General features: G+C 42.5%; 1 protein-coding gene across 1 annotated transcript in view; it reads right to left on the reverse strand.

Moving 5' to 3' along the window:
- Nucleotides 1-25,413, reverse strand: part of LOC137422120 (VPS10 domain-containing receptor SorCS1) — an 886,462-nt gene that overhangs the window by 21,908 nt on the left and 839,141 nt on the right. Inside the window, exons 11-13 of the mRNA XM_078772485.1 lie at nucleotides 11,920-12,022; nucleotides 10,238-10,314; nucleotides 1,102-1,193 (exon numbers count right to left, since the gene is read on the reverse strand). Of these exons, the coding sequence (XP_078628611.1) occupies nucleotides 1,102-1,193; nucleotides 10,238-10,314; nucleotides 11,920-12,022 (272 nt within the window). The remainder of the gene's footprint in view (nucleotides 1-1,101; nucleotides 1,194-10,237; nucleotides 10,315-11,919; nucleotides 12,023-25,413) is intronic.

The raw sequence follows: 25,413 nt of genomic DNA on the forward strand, positions 1-25,413 counted from the left end.
TGAGCAACAAGAAACACCTGTCAGTCATTTTTTTCCCAATACTTATGCTTACCTAAAATGGGCCCAAAAATGGGCCCAAAAATGGGCCCTGTGAACCCCCAAAGGGGCAGATTTTTTTTTAATGCCGTGAACAACCTTTAGTTACAACACAACAAATATCATTTGTGCCAAATTTGGTCGCTTTTTTTTTTGTTCGCGACCAAATTTGTGCCAAAAAGAAGAAGTTTCAAGTGTTTACGGACGGACGACGCGCCATCGCATAAGCTCCCCTAAACTTCGTTCCAGGTGAGTTAAAAGTGAAAACGATTGTCTTATCGATGAAAAAGATGTAATCAGCGGTGATACCATTGTCAATAAATATAAGTAAGTACATTTTTGCACAACACTGAATTTGCCATCAATTAGTTTGGGATGATAGGCTTGGAACCAATGACATCGACATTCAAATTAGTGTTTCCATTTCAATGGAAGACATTTCTTGTTCGTGTTTAACACTATTACTCTCAATTATCGGTTTTACAACTTCATTCCTTTTATTCGTTCGGAGCAATAAAGAAAGAGTTGTTGAAATATTATGTCACAAATATTACGATAATTACATTCGCCACTTAAGGTGAATGGAGGTCCTTTTTTGCACCCTTGTTTGATTTTTAAATCAGGATGGAACCTGATTTTTACCCGACCGTAGTGGGGATCTAAACAAAATCGAAAATCCGAAATATTTTACAGAAATGCTATATGGGGCTAGTGTACCAAAAAAGTATGACCAGATCAATATGAGAATAATTTTCAAAAAGGGGCATTTATGCATCTTATTGTTCAACCGGCGGAGGTATGAGCTCTACCGAGTTCCGCTACAGTTTTGATTGTTTAAAAGGAACAGTCATCATCAAAATTGTGATAATATGCATGTCTAAAATGGACTAACACGGTTGGCGGCAGGAAGAGCATCAGGCCATAAAACATTGCTTTAAAAAAAAAAAAAAAGGGAACCACAGTGCCCAAGAAAGGCCAACCCCTGCTCTGCGGGGGGAAATGGCCTCCAAAGGTGGTTCATGCATGTCTAAAATAATTCACAAAGCCAAATCGGTGGAAACTCACCAAAGGTGTTGGACTGGTAGAATGGTATCACGTACAGCCACGAGTGCACCTCCATGATCCAACAACAGTATGTGGTGTTCCTTATCAAAGGCCTGCACGCAGACAACGTCATACACTTTCCTTTCAAAAAGTGACATTTCTGCAACACTGCAGATGGTTTGGTTTCGATACTGCTATTGAAGATTAAATACAAATGACTAAGACTCGATAAATACCCAGCTAACACAACTGGCCCAACGGTGTTGTGTTAGCTGGGTACCTACTAAACATCCCCAATTAATCCCATGTTCTTATTAGCTCGGCTGAGAAGGAAATTTAGACAAAGTTTTTCACAAACTGTATAGCCAGTCTTGACATTCAACTGCAAGCAGGAAGTTGTAATTCGTTCAAGTTCCGGCAATTTGCGAATGACGTCTTTAACACACATCGACTAATGTTAGCAGACGGTCCCCAAGCACGATGGAGGATGGATGCCCAGTCCGCAGCTGGGTAACTCTGACATGTGGTTTGCGTAAGAAAGGTCGCAACTGATGGTGAGGCCCAAATGTTTGAGGGACTCAACTTCTTTGAAATGTTTCTCCAGGAAGTATGTATATGAGAGGGTTTGCCAGAAGATCCTTTTGGAGAGACCAAGGGAGAGTACGAGGTTTGCCAGCATTAAATACAGAACATCTTGAGACAGTACAGAACAATTAAGCCCTGAGGATCATCGGCACTTTCGAAAAGGATGTCAATGCACAGAGCTTGCTTCTCTCCCACATCAGTCAGGTTCGCAGTGTCACAGTGTCTACTGACTCTCTTAAGTTCTCACACCACCAGTTATATTTGACATCTGCTCCTTTGCAGTCACTCTCACATGTTCATCCATCACCTTATTGCCTACCCAAATCCTGCACTACCTGCTCATCTCACTCTATTCCATTGTTCCTTTTTCTTCTCATCACTGGAAGTTCTCCAGCTTCCACAAAGTTCTGTTCCTATCTACAGGGGTCATCTTTCTGTTATTTTTGTCAAACCTGTTTCTACTTTGATGTTCTTATTTCTCTCATCCATCATCCTCTCCATCTCCCTCTCTCCTTATTTCCATCTCTCCCTATTGTTCTTGCCTTACACATGACAGTATGTATGCTTCCTATCCACAGTAACATTTCCATAGCAACTGCCAATAATTTTAATCTGTAGTACAGTTTTGGTGTTCACACAATTTTTTTTATGGATCAGACGGTATTAGCGAATAGAGTTTGCATCACAAGGCGGCGTGGTTGTAAATCACGTGATTACTGTTATTGTGCCAATTGCCGCAGACGGCAACATTGGAATGCAAGTCACCCTCAGATAGCAGGTTGCACGGGCCCAAATGCTTGCACCATGTTCAAACAGTCTTATTCTGTACTCCTAATTCTTCCAGACAGATTCATTTCTCCAAAATTTTATGTTCGCACAGATGTCTGCTCTAAAATCCTCAGATTTACTCCAAACTCACTGTTCTGTGTGAACATATCTTTAGCCCTCTGCCGCTGAGCTCTTCCATAAGCCATGATAAATGTATGCCAAAATCCTCCTTAAGTGGATTTTTTTGTTTACATCATTTTTTTATTAGTTGAGTTGTCTCTCATGCCTTCCACATTCCATTTGAGTTATACCTTAAAGAAAACCCAACCAGAGCCGCTGCAAGACCCTCACAGATTTTGCTAGAAAATTTCACCTGGGGATTTTCGGGCCTGCCAAGTAAAATTCTCGTCATTCTTTTCTTTTTTTTTATCCCCCCTTTGATCTTTGACCTGGCAAAGGTTAAGCTCAAGTGAAAAAGTGATCTTGACCAGAAAAAAACACCATCGGCTCAACTTGGATCATTTGCTTCAAGTGCATTCCAAGCAAGTTCACAACTCTTAATTCCAAACAAGGATCATGAGAACAAGCACCACCCTGTCATTTTTAAAATTTATTCCAGATCGAACTCCAGACAATGCAAAATTGAAGAAAACTGCCAGTTTGGTTTTGACTCTGTGGTACTTTAACCTCAGCAAGGTGGCAATAAACAATGTTGGAATGCATGACAAATGCAACTTTAAAAAGCCTCTAAAAATCCTAAATCCATGGATCGCATAATATTTTGCTTGATATTTGTAGATTTCATCAAGATCTATCCAAAATATATATTTGGGTGATTTTTGGACTTCCCCCTCCCCTCGTGAATAGGTTAGGCCTAAATTTGGTGCAAAAAAAGCAAAAATTCAGATTTTAGAGGAGTTTAATGACTGGTGGGGAAACTTGAAACTAAAAGTGTTTCACAAAATTTGGAAGACTGTTTCCTAAGGGTCCAACAGTAATAGGAACATTTTAGGATATGTATTCCCTGCAGGGTAAAGGGCTGAGCTGAAGTTGAAATGAAACTCGTAATTTACACCTTGTCTGGCAACTTGCCAAAAGTGAGTGTGGGGCTCCAGATATCCTTTTTTTTACTTCAAAGCTCTCGAATGAGGTGAGACACATGATGGTAGCATCTAATTTGAGCCGAGGGTGATTTTTCTGGTCAAGGCTACTTTTTCACTTTGGGTTGACCTTTTCCAGGTCACAGGTCGAAGGAGAAATAAATAAATGAAAAGAACGACTATCATTTTTTTAACTTAGCATGCTCGAAAGCCCCCAGGTAAATCTTTCTAGCAAAATCTGAGAGGGCCGGGGAACAAAATGGCCCTTTTCTGGTTGAGTTGGTGCGGAATGACCTATTTGTTTCCTTGTCATATTGCTGATGCACGATCATGACGAATGTATTACTGCAGACAATGCAGAAGAACATGGCTGCCCTTCCAACTGTGGCCCATGCTGATAATGCAGCCACTATAATGTCTGCTAGTAACAATGTTAGAACTTTGCTTTCCCAAATTAATTACGAAACTGTTAATAACTTCATTATCTAGCAGCTCAATAATTATGCAAGGATCAGGTCTCATGCCACATCATCAACCTATTTTACATCTTTGCTTCAACATAATGTCAAATCAACTTGTTTACGCAGGTTCTATTAAAGTAATCAAGCAATATGTAGAGAGACAGAAAGAATCTCTGTCTTCTGTGATCAGCAAAAGAGTTTACATTCCACAAGGCCTTGACAATGGACATTGGAAAATATCATTTGCTTCAATTGCATTCCAAGTTAATTAATCTCTCGACTACAAAACAGTACCTTTTGCCACACAAGATGCAAATTAATTGAACCTTTATTATCCGTTCACATGTGTATTGCAAGAACGGTCATTATCTTGAATTGCCTTACACACACCGAGGTTACAGTAATAAAACTTCTTCAGTGCAAATGAAACTCTGTATACACGCGACCAGCTATGAATTTAACAATTATGGTGAAAAACAACGGAACTTCAGCTCGCAATGATGATTGATACAGATTGATTCCTGCGACCTAATAATCTACCATGTAAAACAAAATGTCCGTTTGTGTGTTTGTACATATGTCTGTCCCCCTTCATAAGGGCAGGTTTTAAAGGCCAATCTTTTAACACGAATATGTGTTCACAATGATCTATTTTTGAGGATAAAACAAACTCAAAAAACATTTTCCATAACAGAGTAATTATGTCTCTTCTATAGGAAATGTAGACGATGGCTTGCAAACTGAGCCTCAGAAGGGCGGTGTACAGAAGCGTTTTTTTTTTTAATAACAATAAATACAAGGTGTGGGGAGGTGAAATTTGCTGCACATGATGTGCAACACATGCACAGTAAAACGAGTGTTTATTTACATCCGGAGAATAATAAATAAAGAATATATAAGCATACCTGACACTAGGCCAAGGCTTCAGACTTTGGCATGCTAACATGGCTGCACTGTCAAATAAACTGTTCCAACCCATCATAGTCGACAGGCTTTCTACTAGTACAAGAATAATTATTTTCTATATCACAAAAAAATAAACCGTCTTGTGTTTCAAAGCAAGATGTCAGAACACGTCTTCCGCTAAATTTAATAATAAATCGAATTGTTGTAAATTATGTTTTATATGATACAAGTCGTAAATGCAGAAAGGTGTCTGTTTGTTGGATTGCTGCAATCCACATTGATCAGTAACTGCTGGAGTAGTTTCCGACAAGGTCCAAATGTATGGAACGGTGTGTGTGAAATAGTTCAGAATGAGTAATGGATTCTGGACAATGAGGATTAAAAGAACAATAAAACACCTTGAGGACAATGTGCAGCTAATACATTTTCCCTTAGCAAAAGTACGAGCTTGTCCGTAACATAACACTCACATTCACTCGCAATGAAAATGTTTAATGTTCAAGCAAAATGAAGTCATGGCAGTGCAATGGTATGGCGAGAATGGATTGCCCATCAAACTGTGTACAATTTGTGAAAGGAATGAAACTAGCATGCTATGAGAGGGGGATCTGATGCAGAACTCCATCTGCATGAAAATCCATGCTGTAAATAGTTAAGAGACCACCCACAAATCACATATATCCAGAGGGGTGGATGGGGCAGCATGTGGAAGGGAAAGAGGGAAAACAGAAAATGGAGGATATGAGAAAAGGGTGAGAGGCTGTGAAATGTTTTGATATTTTTGTATACGTAATATTTTGATATCCCCTAATTAGGGAAGTCTGGGTAGCACTACTTTACAGACATGACCATTTGCCCGAGAGGGCATTTAAGAGTACATCACAGAGCATGGATCGGACATGCATGAAGGTCAGATTGTGAGTGATTGGCTGAATACAACTTCCCTTATTGTCATTAGTGAGTCAGATGATGTTTTCATTTGCAATCTTAGAGTCAACATCCTGATCCTCCTGGGATTTTGTTTTTCAGTTTTTGCAGATGCTTAACATTCAAACTCCTTATACGGCTGTCTTTGGTCACTTTCACAACTTGTGCTGCCATAACGTAATGAGAATATGCGGAAATGGCTTAAGCAGAACAAGACTAAAGCAATCAAAACAAAATGTCAAAACTCCTTTTTGCATCTTCATATACATATGGCTGCCGAAGCAGTTTATTGGCTATTGGGCACAATCCTGGATATGTCGTCACTCCGACGCAGGATACTCGAATAGCTCGGCTCATTCATCCCAGTAAGCCGGTACTCATTTTGCCCACCTCGGAGGGATGACAGGCTGAGGAAACCCACCTGGTGTTAATGTTAATAGGGGCTTGAACTCAGGACCTTGCGATATTAAGCCAGCCACCTGCCAGAACCAGCCAGAACTGTTTTTTTTTCTTTCCAATAACACTATCCTGTGTTATGCATAAGGAACATCTGGCTAGAAAGCCATTAATGCATTAAAAAGTTCCTCTGCCATTTACAAACGAAAGTCGATTCATAAAATTGCATAATCTCTTAATCTTTAATTTTCTTAAGGCTGAGTGCACCTGTGTGAATAGGCATTCAAAATTATAATGATCAGCCAGTGTCAAGGCAGTTTATGGCAAGAATTTTTTTTTGTGAAAGACAGGAGTCGGCTCCGACAAGGAAGCTATTCTGCTCCCAACTGAATATGGAGTGCCATTGAATGACTTCTCATTCTGATTCAGCCATCGTTTTAGGCCCCAGGGTGTGGGTCAAGGTTACTGTCAGCAATGTATGCAGTAGTAAGATGACCTCCCACACACCATGTGGCAATCTGGAGATTTCACACTCAACACTGACTGCCTTGATTTTGTCTTCCAAAAATGTTAATACCTCACACAAACAGTAGAATAGTAATCAAAGCCACAATTCAGTAGTTTTGTCTCCAGCAACAGCAATCATTCTGAAATTGTAAAAAGATAATGCTATTTGTATTGCATATCCACCTTGAGTTCGCAGCGACAATAAAAAACCAACAAACAAGAAAGACGTCGTGCATAGCACAATACCAGAAAAATCCACTCCCCTTCCCCCACCACCAAAATGTTGCCATGGATACATCAAATTGTCCATTTCATTAAGATTTAAATCGACAATCTTAATCTTGGTTCAATCGGATGATAAATGACGATTTTAGAAGTTTGACCTTGAGTCTACCTTTGACCTTTTGACCTCAAAAATAGTTGGTTTCCCTATTTAGTGACTCAACATGCAAATGCTGTTTAACTTTCAAGTCAATCAGATGAAAAATGATAATTTTAGAAACTTGACATCAAGAAGACCTTTGACCTCAAAATCAATATACTTCTTCCTTATGACAAATTTTTACATTTGGTGAAGTCTCGTAAAGTTCGGTTTAAAATTGTGACATGTAGGTGATTGACAGACAAACAGACAGACAGAATGAAAAATCGGTCAGAGACCGAGGACTTGCCGGGATGTACTTTTTTATCGGCCATTTTGGATCGAAATGGTGGGAAATCTATATCTATACATGTATACTCTTGAAATCTATACATGTATATTCTTGCCGGCGGTGTATACCTAGCAGCATAGCCAGCATAGCTATTTGGGCGGTGTATATGCTAACAGATCGCTGTCTCCATCGATCTTGCCAAGGCCGTAACACCTATCGGCTCAAAATCCTTTTAACTGTTGACTTGGTAGTTTTTACAATGAAGGAAACACGTATCGGGAGTACATCCGACATAGCGATTGTGAATGTGACAGCTCTGAGGTGTCTTTCGCTTCACATCGCAGTGACAGCGAGCACCAACATGGTGGCTGTAAGATTAAAATCTAACGATTTTCACGTTTTGGGTGAACCTGAGCTTGACCTTGGGCCTAGAGAGTTAAAAATTGGGCACAGTCTATTCCAGGGCAAGGCAAACATGTGTGTAATGTATGGCGATTCTATGTGCAATGATGTAGACGTGGTGCTGTGCACAAACAAACAGACAAACAGACAAACCAACCAACCAACATACTTGCCGGAATCTATTCTGGCAAGTAATAACGCACAAGACCAAGCAATATAATACTGGAAAAATCGTCCATTTTGTAAGTGATAACATTCGACTTGAATAAGTAAATGACATGCATGAGTATGCCGATGGGTGAAGGCCATTTTTATGGTTTATAACAAAAAGGAGAACAGCAAGGAATTTTGGCACAGGAGAATGCCATTCACCACAACATACCTGTACTACACAAATACCACCTGTGCACACGCAAGCTACCTACAATACCTACCAATATCCCTGCACCCCTCTATTTCCAATGTATCAATGTACATATCTAATTCCAATTTAAACCTATCTCCTCGTTCTGCCGCCATGACCTTTCTAAGGACACTGTTCCATGCATTTACTACTCTGTCAGTGAAAGACCTTTGCCTTATTACTGTCCAACTTTCCTCTTCTTGAGTTCCAGGTTATGGCCCATGGTCCGATCATTGTGTACTTTGCTTAAAAATAAAATACTTCTGGTTTCCTGATCATGGTTGCTTCTCTTGATCCTCTGAGTGATCTGCTTCCAAAAAAGCTAAGTAATCATTACACATTTGTCTGCGCTGCCATCAATTTGGTGTTCTCTGTTTGTGTTGATTGTTCTCCGTATTTTGTGCTAACACCCGTGTATTTTCTTTCCTGATAATTATATTTATTTCAATTCTGCATTTCAAGCTCGGATAGTTTTGGGCCTACCTGTTTTCTTTCCAACTGTTTCCCATACCCACTTGTGTCTCCACCCTCTCCATCCCATTATTCATCATGCTCACTTTCATTCCTTCCATATACCATCTGTTAAAAAAAAAAACTTTTGTCTATCTGTTTTCTTTGTCCATCACTTCCTGTTGACCATGTGTTTGACAGGCCCACCCCTTGCTAAATATTACCCCTCGTTAAACTCATCTCTTTCTATCCTGCAACAAAACCAAAACCTTTTCCTTTCTTAATTCTTAAAATTACCTCAAATAATAATAATAATTAAATGTCATTCATTAATTATCATTCAGACTCAACTCATTTCTTAATTAATTCTCTCCCGAACTTGCCTTCCTCACCTCCACTTTTCTTCCTTCTTGCCTCTCACTCCATCAATTTAAACCTTTTTTTAAAACATTTTTTATTGGTCAATCTTCCTGCAGACTGACTTCCAAATACCTTTCTCCCATTCTGTTTTCCCTTCTCAATTACCTTTTAGCTCCGTCCTGGATCACTCGCCAACTTAGGTAGGTGATCTCTCTCTCTATTCTGCCGTCTCCTTTTTGGTCTTGCACCCCCTGCCCTCTCTTGGCTCTGTCCCTCCAAGGTCTCTGCAGGGCACACACGGTCTGCCGGTAAGCCTCTTCTTGCTGTACTCACAAAATCCAGGTTCCCTGCTCACCTACACTCATTTGGTCCACTATTCTCTCACCTGTGGAACCAATTTCCCCAGTCTGTTCCATCCCATTCTTCCCTCCATTGTCCAAGGCAGCTGTTCATCACTTACTCAGGTCATCCCTTATCCTTAATCATGATCTCTTCTACCCCAATTGACCTCATTCCAAGCACTCCCCTCTTCCAGGTTATTTTGATTTTCACCCCCTCCTCCTCACCTCTTCTCATTTGTTAGTTGGTTTGTTCCTTTGTTGTTTCATCCTCACTTTCTTCTTCCTCTTCTAGCTTTGTTTCATTGGTCAGCTTGTGTGCAGATCGGTCACTCCCTTGTGTCCTTCTCCCTTTCCACTTGATCTCATTGCACCTCCACTCTGCTGTTGGTGTTCCCCCTTTCCATGTTGTTCCGTTACATTCTGCTCTAGATCTTCCACGAGCCTGGATCATGTATCCAAAAAAACTGCACTTTTTTGTTTGTACACCTCAATATCTTAAATATATCAACAAAATCCCTTAATAATCATCTCCCTTGTAATGTATAAAGTCCCGTCTCATCCTCATAGCTGGGACTAGCAGGCCCAGGATTCAATATAGTAGCCTTGCACTGAACCCTCTGTGTGGCAGCTACGTATGTCCTTCCTGAGATGTGGTGACCAAAATTGGACACAACATTCTAGATGGTGTCTCACTAATTTCCTGTGCAGGATTAACCCCCACCTCTTTTGATTTATAATTTATCCCCGAAGAATACAACCGAAACCCCTGTTAGCTTTACATACGGCTCCGGCACTGTGCTCTCCGCTTACCCATCGGATGTATTACCACCCCAGATCCTTTTCATGTATGACTCTTACAATGAAATGCAACAAATTGTCAGCAATTAAGAATGCTCACCTCCTTCCAGGTGTTACCACCATTTGCAGATATATACATGCGATGTTCATAGTCGAGCAGCTCCGAGCCAACATTTCCTGCACAGAAAAGCACGAAAACCAAGAATACAATGTTGATAGACAACTTGCCATATGTTGTGTCGAACACAAATTTTGGGAGTCATTGTTTCTAGATGTGAAAGTTATATGAAAGTTGTTATTGTTCCACAAGTATTGTGATAGCATAGAGGCTATATATGTACGTGGTATTCTACCAACCCCTGAAAAAGGGGAAACTAGTCGTAAAACGTCTGTTGTCATGTAGAGCTTATATCAAGACAAAAGCACAATGTAACTGGAACGCACCCGGTAGAGCACATGCCTCTGCCAAGCTAAACAATTTACATTTTCAAACTGATAGGCAGGATCTGCATCCGGACCTGAACCAAAATCTAATCGGCTTTTTCTTGTCACCTACCCAAATCATCCACCAAATTTTGTCATATTCCGTCCACAACTTTTTGAAATATCGTGCTATATGTCGTTAGGGTTAGGGTTAGGGTTAGGGTTAGGGTTAGGGTTAGGGTTAGGGTTAGGGTTAGGGTTAGTGTTAGGGTTAGGGTTAGGGTTAGGGTTAGTGTTAGTTGAAGAATCACTTAAAAAAAGGAAATTAAAAAAATTCTCGTATCCACATCCGGATCTTGATCTTCACCAAAATCGAACCAATTCGTGTTTGGCAGATACCCAACTGACCCACTAAATTTCTTCGGAATCCGTCCATAACCTGTTCAGATATATTGCTATACGGATATAGCTTTTGGCCATAAAGTGAAGAATCACTTTTAAAAATTCTCGCATCCAGATCTGCAGCTTCTCCAAAATCTAATCGTTTTGTTATTGTCAGACAGCCAACCTGTCCAGCAAATTTAGTCCTAATCCGTCCACAACCTTTTGAGATATCCTGCTCACAGAAAGACAGTCAGACAAAGACAAAACACACATGGGTGAAAACATAACCTCCGTTCACCTTGGGTGGCGGAGGTAATATATTATATTCTTGTTCTCAAAAGGGGACCAAAAAAACAACAACAACCACGGTTCCCGAAAAAGGCCAACCCCCGCTTTGCGGGGAAAAATGGCCTCTAAAGGTGTTTTTTTTTTCTTTTTCTCAACGTCTGTATTTTGTGTTTCACCTTCGAATTGCTAGTGTAACCATAAGGCCACCTGGTATGATAGTACGTTTGTGCACCATTTGGCCATCTTACTATAATTCACCAAATGTCTGTCCGTCTGTCTGTTCCCAGGTACCGCAAAAACGGCTGAACCGATCGCAACTAAATTTTGGGTGGGTAATCCTGGGACCCCCTGGAGTAAAATAGGCTATATTGTTTTTCCAATTTTCCAATTTTCCAATTTTCCAATTTCCAATTTTTCAATTTTCCAGTTTTTCCCAACACGATGGAATAATATTTACCGATATGAACAGTGAAGTGGCTTTTATTGAAATTCTACAAATACTGTTTAGATTTTGATGATTTGCGTGTGATACAATTTAACGGATGTTTATATAAATCGTTTAAAATAAAATAAAAAAGCCTTCAATTTCTGATATTTTGCTTTTTCATTTGGGCCTCCCAATTGAAGCCCCGCTCATGGGGCGGGTACCGTTGCTCGTACTGATAATGGGCCAATAGGCAGGCCTACCTGTAGCCACGATAAGACCAGGAGCTGTCGCTGCAGATATGATCTTTCCTGCAATGGCCGCACCTCCAGCAGTTTGCAAATGGAGATGAAGTGAACATTTTGGCTGCAAACAAAACAAAACAAGAAATAGTATATCTTGATTGTTGAGTTGGGTTAATGAAACTTTTGGTGTTTTTAAAGGTATCCCCTTTATACACATACATATTTGTCCCATTGTTGTAGCAAGACCTCAAAGCTAGAAAAATAGAAATGTTTGTGATGGTTGCACAACAATTTTAGATATATGTTTTCTCATCTTAATGTCTTTGAAAGTTCATTCCATCCAGGTGCTACCTCAATGGTTCAAAGCGAAGGAAATGACACGTGACATATACTGTATGTTTTTTTATGGGTGCAGGGAGGGGATGGTTAATAACTTTCCTTTTCAACAGGCTTCAAAACGAGAGTTATTTTGGGACCCCGTAATTCATACTTTGTAGAATGTCAGGTGATGTTGAATGATGGATTCCAGATAAACAGGTATGCTGCAATATTACGCACATTATTTCAGTTGTTGCGAAATTGCTTAATATGGTAATGTTTGTGAGAATCCTAGCAGTTTGTTGCAGGTGAGCATGGTCTTTGTCTAGTACCAACAGATGCCCAATTTTAAACCTTTCGCATCACTGAAACACATTTCCTGCTTGACTGTTTCATTCACTCGAAGCTCTGTTAGACACCGCTCTGACACAGCAGAATAGACGCTGTACGCTGCCATCTTAGAATGCCTGGAATGCTTTTGTGCAACTGTGACATCACAAGGTGTTGCCTTAAACACTCGACAAACTTTCTGCAGTCTGATTAATCTTTAACATTTGAATATCTTACTATAATTCACCAAATGTCTGGCTGTCTGTCCGTCCGTCTGTTCCCAGGTACCGCAAAAGTGGTTGAACCGATCGCAACGAAATTTTGGGTGGGTAATCCTGGGACCCCCTGGAGTAAATTAGGCTATATTGTTTTTCATTTTCTTTTCCAATTTTCCCAATTTCCAATTTTTCCAATTTCCAATTTTTCCAAATTTCCAGTTTTTTCCAAACACGATGGAATAATATTTACCGACATGAACAGTGATGTGGTTTTTATTGAAATTCTAAAGATACTGTTTAGATTTTGATGATTTGCGTGTGATATGATTCAACGGATATTTATATAAATCGTTTAAAATAAAAAAAGCCTTCAATTTCTGATATTTTGCCTTTTCATTTGGGCCTCCCAATTGAAGCCCCACCCGTAGGGCGGGTACCGTTGCTAGTAAGATACAATGCACGTTTACTTTGACCGCTCATTGTACATTCACATGTGCATACACCATGAACCTTGAACCTCGAAAGGAGGCCAGCCTATGGATGATGCCTCTCTGCCACAGAGTTGCATGCTGGGACCGACTGTTGCTAGGCTTATCTCATCTTCGGCAAGTTGCCAAGCATTCGCATCTTGCAATATATTGTGTTCTTCTGAAGGACCTCTGGAATGTATGGCATGTGAAGTTGGCAATAGCACTTGCTGGCAGTTCTTGTCTGGCCACACCATGACTAGCAGCACCGTGTTTTGCTCAGTCCATTTCCACGGAATGCTGTTCATGAATGTGAGGACTTGTGGAGTGGCTAATACAATAGATAACTGGATTTCAAGCTGGTCTAGTGATAGGAAGCAAAAAGTGGCTGTGAATGGGAGAATGTAGGGCTGGGAGGTTTTACGTAGTGTGGCCAAGAGTAGTCTTTTTCCAATTTTCAGATTACACAAAGCTTTGGGGAAATGTAGATAGTGGAGAGGTTATGGGGAGAGGGTGATCAAATTCAGGAAACTCTCGATACTTTTATGGATTGGGCAAAAGATTGGCAGATGAGGTTTAACATAAAGAAATGTAAGGTACTGCGGATGGGTGCGGGTAATGGGAATAGGGATCGCATAATGCAAGGGGCAGCCTTGTCGCATGTGATGCAGGAGAAAGGTCTGGGGGTGGTATTAGATGCAGCAGGTAAGCAGACAGCATCATTCTAGACAGCGATAAATAAAGCCAATAGGGTTTAGGTAGTATTTGTAGGGCGATCAATTATAAATCAAAAGAGGTTGTTGTTACACTACTACAGGAATTTAGTGACACTGTGTACATTTATGGTTGCCACATCTGAGGATGAACATGTCTCATAGTAAAGGGTTCAGAATAGAGCTACAATATTGATTCCAGGGCTGGATAGACTGAGCTATGTCTTGGAATATATTTTCCAATCCAGACAATTCTCTCTCTTTCTCTCTCTCATTCATTCTCATTCATTCTCATTCTCTCTCATTCTCTCTCTCATTCTCTCTCTCATTCTCTCTCTCATTCTCTCTCTCTCTCATTCTCTCTCTCTCTCTCTCATTCTCTCTCTCTCTCATTCTCTCATTCTCTCCCTCATTCTCTCTCTCATTCTCTCCCTCATTCTCTCTCTCTCTCTCTCTCTCATTCTCTCTCTCTCTCTCTCTCTCTCTCTCTCATTCTCTCATTCTCTCCCTCATTCTCTCTCTCTCTCTCTCTCTCATTCTCTCTCTCTCTCTCTCTCTCTCTCTCTCTCTCTCTCTCATTCCCTCTCTCTCTCTCTCTCATTCTCTCTCTCTCTCTCTCATTCCCTCTCTCTCTCTCTCATTCTCTCTCTCTCTCTCTCTCTCTCTCTCTCTCTCTCTCTCTCTCTCTCTCTCTCTCTCTCTGTCGCCACCTATCGGCTGTCGGTGCGCTGGGTGCGGTGTCATGGCGTCTGCTCGCTTCGTGTCGTGAGTGCTCTGTGTTGGCTGTTTCCTATTTCCCTTATTCACTCCATTGTGTCCCTGTTTCTGATTGTAAAGTTTTCCCCTTGTTTCCTGTGTGTGTTGAGACTTGAGAGAGAGCGGGAGAGCGCACGGTAAGTGTTTTCGCAGGTTGTTGTTGAAACCTTCGGTTTCTGGGCCTGCGTTTCATTTGCCTTGTTTTTCTGGCCGAACTGCTCGTCGGTGGTTTCGATTCCTCATTTATATATTGTTTTTCCTTATCTTTTTCCTTTACCTTCACTTGCTGGTTGCTTGTGACAGGTTTCTTTTTGTTTAAACTTAAACTTCCCTTATTTTCTTTTCAGCTATGGCAAACGGACGTTTGTCCAATAGTGTGTACGAGTCGCTCACTCGTAAGGAGGGAGTGATAATTACTCCACCTGATGGAGTTAGTGTTGAGAATGTGGTGATTGGTTTAGGAGACCTTGTTGGAATCGAGAATGTTCTTGCAGCTTCAAAAATGAATCATCGCATCGTGGTTTTCCTGTCGGACATGCGACACGTGGCCCAGGCGGTTGAAATCGGTTTAACCGTCTCACCGGATATTTTTGTTAACGTCAATCCTTTGGACACAATGGCCGTTCGGTTAACTCTGTCCAATATTCCTCCTTTTTTCACTTGTGAAGAGATAGTCTCTGCACTAAGTGTCTTTGGCACAGTTGTGTCGCGGGTCTCGATCGTTCCGCTTCGTCTTCGCTCTGACGCCTCGGTTCAGCATGTTATGTCGTTCCGACGTCATTGTTATATCATTTTAAAAGACTAGGGCATGCCCGTACGTGGGTGCCCGTTCCTTGCCAAAAAAAAAAAAAAACGCTACCCGTACGCTCTACCCCGCCCGTACGCCCGTACGCCCGGAAACAAAAAAAACAACGCTCTTCGCTTCCGCCCTTCACTCTGACTGAATTGGGAGAAATAATGCGCATAAGAAATCGAGAAATTATTATTTTCTCCGGAAGAAATCGAATTACGAACCGTAATGGCGCACGCGCTCGGCTCGGCTCGCTCTCACATCGGCCACGCCTACGCAACAACGCGTTCTGTGATTGGCTGCCGGAAGTGCAGTCTTCACTGTCCGGAAGGTCGCAAATCGCAGTTACGATGAATCGCAAATTAGTTTTAATTAGTTTTAAAACATAGTTTAACGGCAACATAGTTTTCCAACGTGAAATAAATGAATACGCTCTCAAATGTGCCGTCCGAGGCAGAGTCTGTTCGCCACGTTCGGCACACGTGATAGCTCGCTGCTCTCTGATTGGTTGAATCGTTTTTTGGACATAGCTCGGTAACTACTTCTCCGATTAATATGAAACCTTGAAAAGGCACATCCTCGGGTCCCCAGCAATATACCTGGCAAGTTTAAAGTATATCGGACCCGTGGTTGTCGAGAAACAGCGGTCACAGACATACAGACATACAAACATACAAACATACAAACATACAAACATACAAACATACACACAGAGATTACTGGAATTATAGATAGATAACGCTCAATCACTCAATGCAGTTATGACGTTGAAATATAAAAACCGCAATTATCAAATCTATATTGCAACGGAAACTATAACTTGCTTTAATTGTGGTGAATCGGGGCATTTAAAAAACGTTTGCCCCAAGAATACCGCCGGTGATGCATCGATACCGGTGAAGACCATTAACACAAAAAGTGGTCCATCTAGAGTCGGGGACCCTCGTGATGCCTCAAATACGAGTAATTTACCTGAGCCGTCGGCGGCGGGGGTGGCTCAACCCCAGGCAGATGGTGAGGGTTTTACCGTTGTTCCCTATAAAAGGAAACATAAATTAAAACCTTTAACTGATAACAGTCAGGATGTGGCAGCGAGCTGTCCAAAAAACAAAAGATGGCACCGGCTGACGAACATGACGAGTCCCGTTTGGAAGCAGCAATATCTGAGGTTTTTAAAACCGAAAATCGGTTCGACGTTCTTGCTCTGGAGGATGATAATGCTTCTGCTTGTGGAGTTGGTGAACTCGAACAGGAAGTTGGTGTGGTGCAACAGGAAGCGCATGTGACCACTCCCGTGGTCACAGGCACCGTGTATGTGAACGCCGAGTCCACTCTTGTCCCTCTTCCTGCTGGGGGTGAGGTGTGTGACGTTCCTGAGTTGCAGACAACCTCGAGCCCAGGTGAATCAGAGTGTAAGGCATCAGCTGATGACGTGCCGGGTTTGCCCCCAGCAGAATGTGAAACTTCTCCTGATAGTGATAGTACATCTCTTCATCTCCCTCTTCCTCCTCCCACTCCTCCTCCTCTTCCCACCCCCCCTCCTCCTCCCACTCTCCTTCCTCCTCCCACTCCTCTTCCTCCTCCCATCCCCCTTCTTTCTCCTCCCGCCCCCCCCTCCTCATCCTCCCGCCCCCCCCCTCCTCCTCCTCCCCCACATACTCCTCTTCCTTCTGCTTTGGGTGCGGAATGTGACGTTTCCCTTGTGAAGCCACCAGCTCCATATCAGGAGCATGAAATTGATGTCATGGACATGGACCGACACTCGGAATGTGATTCGGACGGGACCTCGTCGCTCGCCTCTGCCGGGAGTGTCGAAGCCTGGAATGACCCGGGTTTTCCCCAAGATTTGGAGGGTGAGACCAGTGTTCCACCCTCCGAGATCATAAAATTTCTCCAGGACACTTTTCGGAAGAAACGGGTAAAAATTAAAGATTTTTTCCCTGACCTAATCGGCTTTGTGGTCTCTGCGAAGCGACTGCTTGTTAAAGCCGGACAGCTTGGCGTGACCGAATCACAGGTCTATCGTCTCCGGAAATGTATCCTGAAAGCGAAGAAGGAGCTGCAGATGTAGCCCAGCCAAGCTGTTTGACACGTTTATATACACCCTTATATCATGGCTTTCTCCTTCGCCAGTTTGAATATTAATGGGGGACGTTCTTCCCTAAGGAAAATTGAAGTTAAACAGTTTGTTAAGGAAAATCGCATCGATATTCTACTTCTACAAGAGACAAGATGTAGTTCCTCTTGTATGGGGGAGTGGCAAAGGATAATGAAAGGAAAATGGTTTTTTAGTAGTCTGGAACACCCAAGGGCTGGGGTAGCTGTCTATTTACAGCCTTCCTTCTGTAGCTCTCATATAGTTTTTAATGACATAATCAAAGGGTATTTAATTTCAGTCACTTTTACACACAATGGTTTTAAACACACGGTACTGAACATTTACTCACCTAGTGATAGCACAGAAAGACTTGCCTTTTATACTAAGTTGGAAACATCTCTCATGCACATTGATTTTAATGGACTTGTCTGTTTGGGTGGAGATTTTAACTGTACCGTGGACCCTGCCCTTGATCGTAATGGAGAGGAGCCTCACCCAGCAAGCGCAGTGCCTCTGTTAAGATCCTTGTCCAAGTTCTCCCTTGTTGACGTGTGGAGAATCCGCAATCTTTCTGTCCGCCAATATACGTGGTGTCGGTGCTCAAAGAGTCGCCTCTCGCTCGCAAGATTGGACCGGTTCTATATTAACAGTATTTTTCTGAATATCGTGAGTGGCGCGGACATTGTCCCGAGTGGCTTCTCAGATCATCACATGGTTACGCTTTGTGCTTGCCTACCAGTTCGGAATCGTGGTGCTGCCTACTGGACCTTTAATGTGAGCCTTTTGGAAGAAAAAATGTTTGTTGATGCATTTCATGCATTCTGGAGGGCCTTGCTCCAACGTAAACCATCCTTCCCCCGCCTTGGGCAGTGGTGGGACAATGCCAAAGTACAGATGAGATTGTTTTGCCAACAATATGGAGCTTATCGTACTCAACACAACTCTGCCCTTCAATCCCTGATTGCCAAGGAAATATTATCCTTGCAATCCAACCTCTTGGCTTCTAGTACTGAGAGAACGAACTCTCTGCTGGTGAAGAAAAAAGCTCTTCTTGCTGATCTATGTGCAAAGCAAGCTAGAGGAGTGCTGATTCGTCTCCGAATGGAGAACCTGTGTCATTTGGATACCTCCTCCAAGTTCTTTTTTGCACTGGAAGTCCGAACTAAGAGAGGTCAGCAGATAACTTCAGTAAGGACGAAGGAAGGAAGAATAACGCACGATCAAAAAGACATCAGGTATTCCCTCAAGAACTACTTCTCTGACCTGTATCGCGCTAAGGGAATCGATAACGAGATCACAGGATCCTTGACTTCCTCCTTACCCACCTTGTCGGAGTCTGCGTGCCTGCAACTGAACAAGGAGCTAACCATGGAAGAACTCCATGCTGCTTTACAAACCTTACCTTCAGGTAAGGCCTCTGGTTTGGATGGGATACCTGCAGAATTTTACAAAGCTTTCTGGGACCTCCTGGGACCAGAGTTACTCGAAGTATTGGTTGACAGCCTACGATTAGGCTTACTGCCGCTAAGCTGTCGTAGGGCGGTACTCGCCCTGGTCCCAAAGAAAGGGAACCTCCAGCAACCGCAAAATTGGCGTCCCATCTCACTGCTTTGTACGGATTACAAAGTTTTCTCCAAGGCTCTTACCAACCGGCTCAGGCCCATGATTGGCGACATCATACACCCCGATCAATGCTACTGTGTTCCGAAAAGGACAATACATGACAGTATTTTTATCGTGCGTGATTTAATTGATATCTGTGATCTTAAACAAAGAAATGTTGGCTTGGTTTTTTTAGACCAAGAAAAGGCCTTTGACACCATTGATCACTTTTATCTTTTTTCGGTTTTACGTGGGTTTGGGTTTCCAGAAAATTTTATCTCTCACGTACAGTTACTGTATAATAATATCTTTAGTCTACTCAAGGTTAACAATATTTTATGTCCACCTTTCCCGGCCAGTAGAGGCATTCGCCAAGGATGTCCTTTGTCTGGCCTCCTGTACTCCCTCGCACTTGAACCTTTGCTTGTTCGCTTGCGTGCACGTCTTCTCGGTTTCCTTCCGCAACCAACGGCGCACCCAGTTAAGGTGATCGCTTATGCGGACGATCTTTGCGTAATCGTTCATTCAGATGAAGATGTCTCCGCCTTGGTCCAATGTGTCCATGAATTTAGTTTGGCAAGCTCTGCAAAGGTCAATTGGAAGAAGAGCAGTGCTCTTTACCTTGGTCCACAAAATGGAGCCATTCCTCCAACTCTGCCCGAACAACTTGAATGGACAAGGGATGGAATCCTTTATCTCGGTGTTTTTCTTGGCCCTGGAAACTTCATTTTAAAAAACTGGGAGTCTCTTATAATCAAAACTGAGAGACGGTTGCTGAAATGGAGGGGTTTACTTTGTCAACTTTCTTATCGAGGCCGAACCCTTGTTATAAATAATCTTGCGGCATCAATGCTTTGGCATGTTTTAATGGCACTGCAGCCCCCAGATTTCATTCTCAAAAAGCTACAAGCTACTTTTATCGACTTTTTTGGGGGAGGTAAGCACTGGCTTCGACCTGGTGTGCTCAGCCTGCCTGCTGCTCAAGGAGGACATGGACTGATTGCTGTTTCTAGCAAAGTGATGGCTTTTCGCCTCCTTTCACTTCGTAGGCTGCTGTACACCGACGTCTCGTGGAAAGCGTCGGCTCACTGCCTGCTTCAGCAAGCAGGGAAACTCAACTACGACCAAGAACTGTTCCTTATAGACACCACAAAAGTTGATGTAACACCAGTTCCTCTATTCTATAGGAGTATGCTGGAGGCATGGCAAGCGGTTCCTGTTCGCCGTGACAACAGGAACTATTCTCTTGAGCTGTTTTTAAACGAGCCCATCTTTCTAAACCCCATATTTGAAGGGGTCTGCAGTAACCGTGCTTTTATGCAAAAGTTTATCGACGTCGGATGCATCAAGGTTAAACATCTCAGAACCCCTTTTCCTTACAAGTGGAAGCCAGCTGCTGACATTGCTGTAGCCACCGGAGTTCGATCCATTCGAGTCATAGGAAGGATCTTTTCTGTGATCCTGCGTTTTTTCAAGGGAACCGGGCTAAAATGGGCCCCACAGGCGGAAGCTAGCCCTTCTTTATCCGAATTTCTCTTTCCTAGACTTCTACTTCATTTTCAGGGCTTCACCCCTTTTCATTTGATGGAGAAATCTTGTGTTTATGCTTTGTGTGTTTTAACCCTTGTTCACGATAGACCCGCAGAACCGCAAGCGCACTGGGGGAGAATGTTCCGGACCACTCCTTCCACCACCATCAATTGGCTTACTATGTACAAGGCCCCCATCGCCAAGCGCTCCGGAGACTTACAATGGCGGCTGGCGCACTACATTTTACCATCACATGTTTTATCGCATCGCATATGTTCCGATAACATGGTATTATGTCCGTTTTGCGGTGCGACGGAAACCATTTCTCACATTTTTGTTGATTGTCCTCGGTTGGCACCCCTTTTTACAGTTTTATCGCGTGTGGTCCGGGGGCTTGGCCTAATTTTTACGCATTGTGTTTTTATCTGCGGTTTCACCACTTCCCGCCTGTGTAAAGATGAGTGCCTTTTAGCCAACTATTTGTCTTCTGAAGCAAAACTTGCCATATACTTGTCGAGAAAACACAGGATGCAAAATGCCTGTAATTCTGTTGATGATGCTGTTCACCTCTTTAAAGCCTTCGTCACATCGCGTGTAAATCTTGAGTTTCAATCGAATGATTGCACAGTGTTCTCACAACGGTGGTGTGTCAAGGCATCCTTATGTCAACTGGCTGATGGTTCTCTTACAATGAATTTATGATTTATCTTGTCTCCCATTTTAAACTTGTACAGCCATCGCCTTGAATTGTTTTTTGGGTTTTCACTATGAACAATGTTTTCCTGGCAACAAACGGGGACAAATCTCTCTCTCTCTCTCTCTCTCTCTCTCTCTCTCTCTCTCTCTCTCTCTCTCTCTCTCTCTCTCTCTCTCTCTCTCTCTCTCATTCTCTCTCTCTCTCTCTCTCTCTCTCTCTCTCTCTGAAAGGAACATCTGGAAAACCCTCCCGTGAATTTTCTCAACAATCCTCTTGAGGAAGTTCAGCCACTTACAATCCTGAGTTTCACTATCAGCGATGATTTTTCTTGGACAAACCACATTTCAAAGTTATAGTCCAGAGTTGGTCCATGACTGGCATCCTGCATCATGCAAGGCTTTCTTCTGCAACTTGATGGAGTATTGCTCTCTACTCTGTGCTGGCTCCCCTGCCTCACACCTTGCTCACCTTTAAGCTGTGAAAACCAAGGTCCTCAACATCATTGGAATGCTGAGCTGAGTCTATGGGCCTATCACTTTCCCTATGCAGACAGGTCGGTGGTCTCTCCATCTTCTAGCGCCTCTTTTCTGGTCTTACACCCTGTGCTCTTTCCCCTTCTCCCAATTATCTGCAGGGTACACGCACGGTCCACCATCAACCTCCTGGAACTCCCAAAATCCAGAATCACTGCTCACCTGCAATCATTTGTTCTTCCTTTTCCCACCTGTGGAACCAACTTCTGCATTCTCTTCAATGTCATTCTTCCCTCCAAATCAATCTCATGAAAGTTGTTGACCACCATCTCAGATCACCCTCCCATTTATAACCATGATCCTTTATACCCCATTTAACCCCCTCCCCTCCCCCCAACCTCTCCCAACCAACCTCCTTCCAAATTTCCAGTTATCATTTTATCCTTCCTGACAGTTTCCTTCTCTATCCATCTCGTCCACACCATGCAACCTCCACTACCCCTCATAACCCCCTCTCCCCCACACCTACTATTTGCCCAAGACCCCTTCTATTTTGTCCTTCAACACTACTGTTGGTGTCCACCCACCATTGTAGCATGTGATGCACCTGGCAAACCTCTAAAGGCCCCCCCCCCCCCCCTCTAATGTTGCTTTTGTTCTGTTGTGTCCTGATTGGTTCAGTGTAGGAGCTCATCTGCGAGCGTTGACCTTGTATACAAAAAAGGTTTGACCAGCGAACAGCAAGACTTAACTCTGACATTAGAAAGGAGGACACTACCAGAAGACATGATCAAAATGTAAAGGCCAATGAAGGTTATTGATAAAACAATTTTTTCCCCCAAAATAGACAAGGAAAGAACGAAAGGGTGCAGTTGGAGAGTTAAAAAAACAACAAAGCAGCATGGTTGGAAAATAAACAATGCAGGGGTGTTTCCATGGAGAGTTGTAAATGGATGGAATGGTCTTCTGGAGAAAGCGGTAGCAGCAGGAACAGTTGATATCTTTAAAAAGGATTTGGATAAGTACTTAGAAGCAAAAAGCACGCAGGGAATTGCAGCTGGGATATTGGCAGGAATGGTAAGCAGCTTAAGATTATCCAGGTTTGATCGAGTTGTGAGATCTGTAAGCTGGAGACATCTAATTGTTTTTGTATGTTTATCGTGTCAAGTGGGAATGAGTCACATGTTTATATTGTGTAGTGAGAAAAAAAAGACAGTGTTGACGTCAATCGGTTGTTGGAAATGCGGAGATGACACTGGTTTGTTGAGCTTAGTTACTTCCTACAGAATCTCGGTTTCAATGTATGGGTTACCTCCTCATGTGCATGTGTACTAACCCTAACCCTAACAACCCTAACCCTAACCATAACAACCCTAACCCTAACAACCCTAACCCTAACAACCCTAACCCTAACAACCCCAACCCTAACCCTACTACACAGTACTACAGTATCTCGGTTTCCATGTATGGGTTACCTCCTTATGTGCATGTGTACTAACCCTAACCCTAACAACTCTAACCCTAACCCTACTACAGTATCTCGGTTTCCATGTATGGGTTACCTCCTCATGTGCATGTGTACTAACCCTAACAACCCTAACCCTAACCCTACTACAGTATATCGTTTCCTTGTATGGATTACCTCCTTGTGTACTACTAACCCTCACCCAAACCCTAAACCAAACCCAAACCCTAATGCTAACCCTGCAGGTATTTTCTTACATTTGAATTTTATGTATGGTATTTCTAAAGGGCAGGTATCACAGCCTCAGGTATAAAAATCCCGTTTGCCACATGGCATTCATCAATGTGTACACATCCTTGTGTTTCATGTCGTTTATCACAATGCTTTAATTCACATCCTACATATTTAAAACAAGAATGACCACACTGTGCTCAAAACTTGCGACACAAAATATATATTTTTCTCATCCTCTGTCCACTCAACTCCCTCATCCTTTCTGTTGAAGGTATAAGACAATTCATCTCCGAGGGTTTTCACGGTTTGGTTAAATATCAATTACGAGTCTGTCGGAAAGCTGGTTCTGGATTCAGGCAACTAAAGCACCCACTTCACACAGGAGCGGCAGGAAGGGTTATGTTATTATCCTCTATTATCTGTTATTATCCTGTGATATCTACTGTAGATTCCAGTTGATCAAGGCTCAGGCCTCAAGAATGTGAGAGGTGTATTCAGTTCACAAGTTTCCAGCCTCCTACTCTGTCTGTGGTAGTGAACCTTTTGTTCATAAAAACCTGTATGTGGTCATTCAGGTATGGTATTTGCCATTAAGCACGAGTGGATTATCTTAAAAATCCGGTAACTGGCCGATTGGGAAACGCGCATTTAACCAGAATATGGCGCCATTCAAAAATTATATAACACCATTTTTTTAGGGAGGCGTGTATGGGTTTGATTAAACCTTACTAAAATTTAACACTCGAACCAAACAAAGCCATTGGAAATCTTACGCAACAAAGCCGGGCAGTGCATAATCAGGAGAGGCCTATGTCGGCCTAATGTGCTAGGCCCACCAAGAAACAAGATGGCGGCCATATCATTTCATCTCGGCATTAAGGTGGGTGGAGTCGAGCGACAAATGTGGGTGCGGTCGGGTAGCTGTCCGACTAATGGGTGCTCATTTCAAAAATCGACCCCTAACAATAACCCCAACAACAACAACAACAACAACAACGCAAAGCTCTTAAAGACATTTCATTGCTAACATACCTTCAAAACAGGTATATTTAGAAAAAGAGAAAATATTTTGAGAAATGCGCTGAAGGCGGAACAATCTATCTGCTTCAATCATTTGATACTGCTGTGGTCACCTGGTTCCTACTCTTCTTCCTATCATCATGCAAACTCCATACCAGGGCTGTGAACTCGAATCCAACAGGCAAAGCACGTGTAATTAAACAGATGTCAATGGGAGTAGATGGAAACAAAATGGCCGAAAAAACCCAGGAATTAAAATGCAATGAAAAGCTGCAAGACATGGAGACGCTGTAATTATTCCATCAGTTACATCACAAAGAGCCATTTCTGGATTGGATGTGCAGGTGCCCAGGTATTTTGTCTGTGCCATATATTGATGGGGAGACGAAAAATAATTCACTGGTTGCATGGTCAAATGTCCAGTACCAGGTAAGCTTGACTCAGGTTTGTTATCCAGATATGTGAGATGCTACTCAACTCAAGCAATGTAGTCGTGAATGCTGGGGATTCACCGTTTATTGGAGAAGTCAAGACAATCGTCCCATCCCGTGGGTGGCAAAGATGGGTTTATAATCCCCCATTCCGGAACTGATATCCCGAATATTTGAGAATTTGTGGTAAATCTGGCATCCTCAGCTCATTGCAATACAAACATGCACATTCTGTATCACAACAAGTACAGAATTACCGTTTACATAAAACCTGCAGATGTATCAGGAAGAATATCTTAACATTGAAACCTGATTTGTCCACAGCGGTGATCTCAAAGTATACAGTCACGTGAAAAAGTAAGTACACCCC

The sequence above is a fragment of the Myxine glutinosa genome, chromosome 2 (genome assembly GCF_964187855.1).
Source record: "Myxine glutinosa chromosome 2, kmMyxGlut1.1, whole genome shotgun sequence".
In the NCBI taxonomy this organism is placed as follows: domain Eukaryota; kingdom Metazoa; phylum Chordata; class Myxini; order Myxiniformes; family Myxinidae; genus Myxine; species Myxine glutinosa.